Source organism: Heterodontus francisci, chromosome 40 (genome assembly GCF_036365525.1).
Source record: "Heterodontus francisci isolate sHetFra1 chromosome 40, sHetFra1.hap1, whole genome shotgun sequence".
Lineage (NCBI taxonomy): Eukaryota > Metazoa > Chordata > Chondrichthyes > Heterodontiformes > Heterodontidae > Heterodontus > Heterodontus francisci.
Window position 1 is genome coordinate 9094431 of NC_090410.1, and position 9863 is coordinate 9104293.

General features: G+C 45.9%; 1 protein-coding gene across 1 annotated transcript; it reads right to left on the reverse strand.

The window, feature by feature from the left end:
- Positions 1–2460: 2460 nt before the first annotated feature.
- Positions 2461–2952, reverse strand: LOC137353158 (nanos homolog 2-like). The gene has a single exon (XM_068019206.1). The coding sequence runs from the start codon at positions 2950–2952 to the stop codon at positions 2461–2463; it is 492 nt and encodes a 163-aa protein (XP_067875307.1).
- Positions 2953–9863: the final 6911 nt, after the last annotated feature.

Sequence of the window (9863 nt, forward strand, 5' to 3'; positions counted from 1 at the left end):
CACCGACATGGACCAGTTGAGTTGAATAGCCTGTTTCTGTGCTGTAGTTCCGATGTAGCTAATTGCAACCTCAGATATGGGTCTTTTAATGAAAAGGGAAATATACTTTAGTGAGTTAAGACTCCTAACCCAATGCCAAATGTTATTAAAAAAAACTCTGATCTTATCAATGCCTCTCAGGTTGCCTAGTTTTGGATCTTGGAGTAGTCCCTTATGTTTTCTCCGTATCCCCCTTCCAGCAGTTCCAGCCCCTCATAATCTCTGCAATCCTCCAACTCCGGACTCTGGTTCATCTCCCCAGACCCTTCACCCCAACATGGTGGCTGTGCTTTCAACTTTCTCGACCCTAATTCTTTCCCTGAACCTCTCCAATCTCTTCATCACTCCTCTTTTAAAATGCTCCTTAAATCTTACATCTTTGTCATCACCTGTCCTAGCGTCTCCTAATTTGTCACTTTGTCGCTTTTTGTCTGATTTCCACACCTGTGAAATGCGAAGGAGCTATAACAACGTAACTTGCCGTTGTAGAAGTCACATCAGGTTCTACCTCGATGCTGTCCCCACTGTTATATCAGAGGTTTTCACCTGGATATGTCTTAGATATTGATATTTGATTTTTTTTGCTACTACCATACGAAAGGAGATCCCTTGTGACCTAAAATGATAGAATTTTACAGCATTGAAGGGGCCATTCAGCCCATCGCTCCTGTGCTAGCTCTCTAATGGAGTTGCCCACTTAATCCGATTCCCCTCCCCTATTGCCATATCCATTAAAAAATACTTTTCATGTATTTACCCTGTTTCCTTGTAGCATCTATTATGGCTTCTGCTTCGACCACAGTTCTATCAGGAGAATACAATGACATATTGACATACTTGGTCTTTCTACAGCTCTTTCCACTACCTCAGGGCATCCCAGAGCACTTTACAATGAGGTACTTTTGAAGTGTAATCCCTGTTGTAATGTAGGAAACACTGCAGCCAATTTGCACACAGACAAGTTCCCACAAACAGCAATGATCAGATAATCTGCTTTAGCTATGTTGGCTGAGTGATAAATATTGGTCGGGACACTTGGGAGCATTCCCCTCCTCTACTTTGAAATAGTACAGTGGGATCTTTTACATCTACCTGAACAAACAGAGTTGAACCTCAGTTTAACATCTTATGTAATAGGACAACACCTCTGACAGTGCAGCACTCCCTCAATACTGTACTGGGAGTGTCAGTTTAGATGCTCAAGCACTTGGAGTGGGACATGAAGCCACAACCTTCTGACTCAGAGACTCAAGTGCTACCCACTGAACTTTAATTTGCAATTTCCATTTTTACTGTTGGCTTCTTGCTTTCCTGATGTATTTTGAAGTGTGGATCCAATGATCCCTCCCCTCAACTATATTCTATTGGCTGTATTACTACCAGAATACCCATAAACTTAACTGGAGTAGTCACATGAATACTGGGATTACAAGAGCAGGTCAGAGGCTGGGAATTCTGCGGCGAGTAACTCACCTCCCCAAAGCCTGTCCACCATCTACAAGGCACAAGTCAGGAGTGTGATGGAATACTCTCCACTTGCCTGGATGGGTGCAGTTCCAACAACACTCAGGAAGCTCAACACCATCCAGAACAAAGCAGCCCACTTGGTTGGCACCCCATCCACCACTTTAAACATTCACTCCCTCCACCACCGACACACAGTGGCAGCAGTGTGTACCATCTACAAGATGCACTGCAGCAACTCACCAAGGCTCCTTCAACAGCACCTTCCAAACCCGCGACCTCCACCACCTAGAGGGACAAGGGCAGCAGATGCATGGGAACACCACCACTTGCAAGTTACCCTCCAAGCCACACACCATCCTGACTTGGAACTATATCACCGTTCCTTCACTGTCGCTGGGTCAAAATCCTGGAACTCCCTAACAGCACTGTGAGTGTACCTACAAACTACAGGAGTTCAAGAAGGTGGCTCACCACGACCTTCTCGAGGACAATTAGCGATGGGCAATAAATACCAGCCTTGCCAGCGACGCCCACATCCTGTGAATGAGTAAAAAAAAATACCCACACGCCAATTGCTCCTGTACAAGGAGGAAACATGGCGCAAAGAAAAGCAAGGAAAAGTAGCCAGAATTCACAAAGAAAACACACTTTAATATACAACAATGTTTCTGGGGCAAAAAAAAACACTTTGAAGACAAGTCATTTTTTTTTTACAATCTTGTATCAAGCCACTTTCCAGTGTCCAAAATAAAAACTTTAGTAGGTCATCACCTTAAATATAAATAAACATAAAACCATCCCCCTGTTCACTGGGTGATGTCCCTCAGAACCTTGTCCTTATTTCAAACATTATTATTATTGTCATTGCTATCTACAGATATTTCTCCTTTTTATTTTACAACTGTACATTTAACAACAAGTCTTTCTTTTTTTCCTTCCCGTCTCACTCTGCTTTTAACGCCTTGATTTCTTCCCCACCGAGTTGCGTCCATTGTTGCGGTACAAAGACTGCTTCTCGGGGTTGAAGCCGCAATATTTCAGGGTGTGGGCAGCATCGCCTGTGGCCTTGCAGAGGGGGCAGACGTAGTTACGCAGGATGGGGCACAGCACCTTCCCGCTGTCTGCCTTTAGCACGTGCGAGGAGTAAACTTTCCGCGACTCGCCGTTGTGCTTGCAGAAGGTGCAGATGCCGGTCGTCCGCTTTGGGGGGTTGTCGCGGCCCCCGTTGTTTGCCCAGCCCCCAGCGCCCTCATCGGAGGAGGGGTCCCCGCCCACCACGAGCGGGCGGAAGGCGCCTTTGGCGGGCGAGCTGACCTTGCCAGTCTCCTGCGTGTCCATTCCAGGCCGCCAGATCTCTTTGACCTTCATCGACAGTTGCAAGTAGTCCTTCCATATATCAAAATCCTTCTGCTTTCCAGGAGGACATTTGGGGGTAACTCTCTCCATGGCCACTTCTGTTCAGGCTGCAAACACTCTTCAGTAGAGCTTTTCACCACAAACCATTAAGAGGGGGAGGGGGTGTGTAGCACTGAAATAACAAGGGGGTGTTCCCAAGAGTATTTTAATTTTAAAGCCCAGCTTGTCATCTCTTCTGGTCCCAGGTTCCCGGACAGGTAACAAGTTTACAGACTATTTAATTCTGCCCCCTCTCCACACACCCACAAGCCCATGACATTTCAGTATTCAACTATTATTAAACTTAACAAAATTGCCTAATTTCTTTTGGTTTGCATTGCTGCATTGAGTGAATGCAGAATGGAAAAATGAACTGCACGATTAATGTGCAATTGACTGCAGTCTTCCTATGCGCTCTGCATTGCTGGCTTGCAACTGGTTTAATCTGCAACACAGACCCAATGCCTGTTGGGCTTACACTTGTCTAGTGTCTGTTGGGAGGGGGAGGAGGGGAGAGATGCAGGTAGGGAAAGCAGTAAACAATGTAATCCCTTAAATATCTAATGAATTCTACAGAAACAAGATCCCTGTTGGACTATACCACAGATAAAAGGGTGGTTCCATTTCCCTTCAGTCAAACAAAAAGAAAAAAAAAACTTGCATTTATATAGCGCCTTTCACGACTACTGGACATCTCAAAGCTTTACAGCCAATGAAGTACTTTCGAAACCTCGTTGCAGTTGTAATGCAGCTGCTAATTTGCACATAACAAGCTCCCACAAACAGCAACACGATAATGGCCATATAATCTTTTTGTGATGTTGGTTGAGGGATATATATTGGCCAGGACACTGGGGAGAACTCCCCTGCACTTCTTTGAAATAGCGCCAAGGGATCTTTTACGTCCACCTGATAGGGCAGACCTGGGTTTTAATGTCTCATCCAAAATACAACACCTCCGACAGCGCAGCACTCCCTCTGTACTGCACTGAGTGTATCAGTCTGGATTCTGTCCCCGAGTCTCTGGAATGGGACTGGAACCCAGGAGGGGAGAATGTTCCCCACTGATCTTCAGTTTCTCATTACTAAGGGCTCCTCCTCGGCAAACTCTTTCTACACCCTCTCTATGGCCTTGACATTCTTCCTAGTGCGGTGTTCTCAATATGTTAGCCATCAGCCATAGTAAATTAAAAGATGAGTAACAGACACCATCACTGGGCCTGTGGTCTCAACACTCGCATTCTCATGGTGTATGCGTGTGAACTTGAAATGTTTTTAGAACATAAGAACACAAGAAATTGCCTCGCCCCTCCCTATCTCTGTAACCTCCTCCAGCCCCACAACCCTCCAAGATCTCTGTGCTCCTCTAATTCTGTTCTCTTGTGCATCCCTGATTTTGATCACTCCACCATTGGTGGCCGTGCCTTCAGTTGCCTAGGCCTTAAACTCTGGAATACCATCCCTACACCTCTCCATCTCCTCTCTTTCCTCCTTTAAGACTCTCCTTAAAACCTACCTCTTTGACCAAGCTTTGACCCAATGTCTCCTTTTGTGGCTTGGTGTCATACTTTGTTTTATAACGCTCCTGTGAAGCGCCTTGGGACTTTTGTTACGTTTAAAGGTGTTACATAAATACAAGTTGTTGTTGTTGAAATAAGAACAGGAGTAGGCCATTCAGCCCCTCGAGCCTGCTCTGCCGTTCAATAAAATCATGGCTGATCTTTGACCTCAACTCCACTTTCCTACCCTATCCCTCGATTCTCTTAGTGTTCAAAAATCTCTTGATCTCAGCCTTAAATATACTCAAAGGCTGAGCATCCACAGCTCTCTGGGGTAGGAAATTCCAACGATTCACAACCCTCTGAGTGATGAAATTTCTCCTCATCTCAGACCTAAATGGCCGAACCCTTATCCTGAGATTGTGACCTCTAGCCAGGGGGGAAACAGCCCCTCAGCATTTTTCTAAGTTTGTTGGTAAATTGGTAAGATGAAAGAAAGCAGAGTGAGTGTTATTTAACAGGGCACAATATTTCTAATGATGGTGTAACCAACAGAGTCAGAGTTGTACAGCACAGAAACAGGCCCTTCGGCCCATTGTGTCCGTGCCGGCCATCAAGCACCCATTCTAATCCCATTTTCCAGCGTTTGGCCCGCAGCCTTGTATGCTATGGCGTCTCAAGTGCTCATCCAGGTACGTCTTAAATAATGACTTGTACAGGTTTAGCATTACCTCTGATTTTGTACTTTATGCCTTTATATGAAAGCTTGGTTTGAAAACTTTTCTTGACAGTGCTATCAGCTTGTTCTCCTACTTACAAAGTTTTCGGCATCAGACCCACACCTTCATCTCCACGCCTTGTTCAAATTGTACAATTTCACGTACTGGTGCACAATTCCTCCTTCTTCATGACTGTATCGCCTCACGCATCTCTGCTGTTAATTTTCATCTGACATTCATCCAGCCGATCAGCCTTGTTGCTCATGTCTTCTAGAGAATGATGCGCCCGGAATTTCTCCGGAGGAAGGGAGGAAGGGGTTTCTTCTTTCAGGGCATCCCAAAGAAATGGCGGCAGCTGGGCAAACCCCCCACTGTGTTTAACCTGACCTGCCCCTTTAAGCCTGAGGCCGGGTTATCATGGTCACAAGGACCGGCAGGAAATGACTGGCTCTCTTCCCTTTTTAAATCCAATCAAAATGTCACTTTTGGAGCACGACGGACTTATGCTGTATAAAACTAGCCAATCTGCTGTGACGTTGCTCACTGTCAGAGGATGTTCCATTTCTTTTACGAACAGGAAAGATAGACTTGCATTTAGATAGCCCAAAGCACTCAGCAGCCAATTAAATGCAGTCGCTGCTGTAATGCAGGAAGCGCAGCTGCCAATTTGCACACAGCAAGATCCCACAAACTGCAATGTGATAATGACCAGTTAAACTGTTTTAGCAATGTTGGTTGAGGGATAAATATTGGTCAGCACTTCCTTCAAATAATGCAATAGGATCCATCTGAGAGGGCAGACAGGGCCTCAGTTTAACATCTCATCAGAAAGATGGCACCTCTGAAAGTGCAGCACTCCTTCAGCACTGCATCATCCAGCCACTGCTCATGCTATTATTCTATGTAAAGTAGAATGCATTCATCTGCTGATAAAGCATAGGTGTGGGTCCCTTTAAGGCAGCAGGGTCTAATTGATAAGTAAACACTGGATCAGTTCATTCAAAGGTTAAATTGTATTCAGTGCTGGAGATCAGAGCCCTGGCCCTGCTTTGGGCAAGGTCAGTTAAAGCTTGTAGACTTAGTGGCTCCGCACTGTATTGTCCCTGGAGAGGTTTGCTGTACATTGTTGCTTTACATACACTTATCATGTTAAAACAAAGTTTTTTTTCCCTCTTATTTTGCATCAGCAACATTTTAATTATCTAATAATTTGAGAAGAGCGAGATTCTGGTGATTAAAAAAAATAGATAATTTGAAATAAGTAACTTGAAATTAAAAGTAGACCACTTTTTTAAGTGTGATGCAGAAGTTTGAATTTGACTCTGTGATACGTATGTAAAGTTTTGCTCAACTCTTATCTACATCGACATTTATAATGAACACAGCTATGTTAACTTGTGCCAGGACACCATGTGAGAACTCCTCTTTTGGAATAGTGCCTTGGGATCTTTCACATCCACCTGAGAAAGCAGACATCCTCAGTTTAACATCTCATCCAGAAGACAGCACCTCCAACAGTACAGCACTCCTTTAGTACTGCACTGGACTGTCAGCCTAGACTTTTGTGTCCAATTTCTGGAGTGGGACTTAAAACTACAACCTTCCAACTTAGAGTCAAAGAGTGCCACAACTGAAATGGCCAAGTCATTTTACATTCTAACAGTGACTACACTTCAAAAGGTACTTCATTGGCTGTAATGCACTTTGGGACATATAAATGCAAGTCTTTTCTTTTGTCACACTGCAATTACACACTCCCCCTATGGAGGCGCTGCATCGCCATCACTGGCAGGAGGCTGTAATTGCAGCATGAAAAGTTTACATAGGCGGTTTCCATTATAAATGTGGATATAGGAATGTAGAATCAAAATATAAAGATGTACACATCTTCGTCTAATTATCAACAACAACTTGTATTTATATAGCGCCTTTAACGTCATAAAATGTCCCAAGGCATTCACAGGAACATTTAAAAAACAAAATATGACACAGAGACACATAAGGTGATCTTAGGGCTAATGACCAAAAGGTTGGTCAAAGTGGTAGGTTTTAAGGGGTGTCTTAAAAGGAGGAAAGTGAGGTCGAGAGGCAGGAGGTTTAGGGAGGGAATTCCTGAGCTTAGGGCCCAGGCAGCTGAAAGCACGGCCGCCAATGGTGGAGCGATTAAAATCTACAGCCTTCTTAGTTTAGTTTAGAGATACAGCACTGAAACAGGCCCTTCGGCCCACCGAGTCTGTGCCGACCATCAACCACCCACTTATACTAATCCTACACTAATCCCATATCCCTACCACATCCCCACCTGTCCCTGTATTTCCCTACCACCTACCTATACTAGGGGCAATTTATAATGGCCAATTAACCTATCAACCTGCAAATCTTTGGCATGTGGGAGGAAACCGGAGCACCCGGAGGAAACCCACGCAGACACAGGGAGAACTTGCAAACTCCACACAGGCAGTACCCAGAATTGAACCTGGGTCGCTGGAGCTGTGAGGCTGCAGTGCTAACCACTGCGCCACTGTGCCGCCCACTGACTCATATGTGAAAGTGTTACCCACAGTGACACTGTCATGTAAAATTCTAAGTCTTCCTCTTTCAGATGCTGGCTGGCTGTCTCGCTGTATGTTTTCAGCACTTTCTGTATTTACTCCAGCTTTGCAGTGTTCACACTTTCTCCTTATCTCTGATATATGAACACGGTGTCTCAAGGCACTCAGTCTTGGAACAGAATACGTCACCATTACCTAAGCCTGCTGTAATCCGAAGCATTTTTTGCCAACCAAGCATGTAGGCTAACAGACACATTGTGGCTTTAAAGTGTATTGTTACACTGGCTGTGCAAAAATTAAGTTATATTTTATGCAAGTTCTGCCGTTGTTGTCTTTGCACTGTTACATTTTATTCTGATTCTGCTGCATCCTGCTGCAGTCGAAGGGGGTCGAGGTCAAGGAGGATCTCCAAGAGGTGAAGAGCCAGCAGGCCTCACTCTTTGCCACGGAGGCCTCCAAGATCATCATCTGGTCCAGAGTCCCGCTCTGTGGAGCAGGATGAGACATGCCCGTGCTTCTTCTTCCAAAAGGTACACACAGAGAGCTCTGTGATCAGCAGCCTGAAGGAAGAGGACGGCTCAGTAACGTCATCGCAGGACATACTAAGCATCAGCAAATCCTTTTATGCCGGGCTGTATGACATGAAGCCCACGAACAGCAGAGCCTCCCAGTCCTTCCTGTCCTCTATCACAGAGGTCTTAGATGACAGTACACTTGAGAATCTGGACAAACAGCTAACACTGAACAAGCTGACAAAGGCCTTCAGGTCCTTCGAGACCAGTAAAACTCCCAGAAGCGACGGCTTACCGGTTGAGTTGTATTCGACTCTGTGGGACTGGATCGGCCCAGACCTGCAGTAAGTGTACGAGGGTATGCTTCTAGACGGCAGCTTGTCAGAATCCATGAGGAAAGGCATCATCACCCTCATCTACAAGCGGAAGGGGAAGAGGGAGGAAATCAGAAATTGACGGCCCATCTCACTGCTCAATCTAGACTACAAGATTCTGTCCAAAGTCATCGCCAGTCGGGTCAAGTCTGATCTGCAGTTGGTGATTCACCCTGACCAGACTTGCACTGTACCCGGCAGGAAGATCTCCGATAGTCTTGCGTTACTCAGGGATACGATAGCCTATGTACGGGACAGGAGGGTGGACACCTGCCTCATCAGCTTGGACCAGGAGAAGGCTTTTGACAGGATATCGCACACCTACATGATGAACGTGCTTTCCAAAATGGGGTTTGGGGAGGGAATCAAAAATTGGATCAAACTGCTCTACACAAAGATCAATCAGCAGTCTCAATCAATGGGTGGGAATCAGAAAGCTTCCCGATCAAATCTGGAGTCAGACAGGGCTGTCCTCTCTCCCCTGTCTTATTTGTTTCCTGTATCGAACCTTTTGCCGAGTCCATTAGGAAGGATACAGGCATAAGAGGGGCGACAATCCCAGGCAGCGGAGGCACTCAGGTCAAAGCCTCCCAGTACATGGACGACGTCGCTGTCTTCTGCTCAGATCCGCTGTCCGTTTGCAGACTGATGAGCATCTTCGACCAGCTCGAACTGGCCTCGGGAGCCAAACTAAATCACGGCAAGAGTGAGGCCATGTTCTTTAGGAACTGGGCTGACCAATTCTTTGTCCCCTTCACTGTCAGGATGACCTGAAGGTGCTGGGGATATGGTTCAGAGGGGCCGGGGTGTGCACTAAAAACTGGAAGGAGCGAGTAGCCTTGGTGAAACGGAAACTGGTCATGTGGGAGAAGCGCTCTCAGTGTTGCTGTATGAGGCACAGGTCTGGCCCATACCCTGCTCCTGCGCTGTGGCAGTACCCAAGCCATCTTCCGCTTTATCTGGAGATCGAAAGTGGACTGTGTCCTCAGGGAGACGATGTTCAAACATCTGGATATAGGGGCCTTTTTGTGCGGCTGCATCAAACTGTGCGTAGAGCCCCAGTATGCAAACACTATGTGTCACTACGTGTTGAGGTTCTATAGGTCCCTGGTGTTTAGTTTAGAGTTTAGAGATACAGCACTGAAACAGGCCCTTCGGTCCACCATGGTCGGTCCACTGTGCCGACCATCAACCACCCATTTATACTTATCCTACACTAATCCCATATTCCTACCACATCCCCCCCTGTCCCTATATTTCCCAACCACCTACCTATACTAGGGGCAATTTATAATGGCCAATTTAC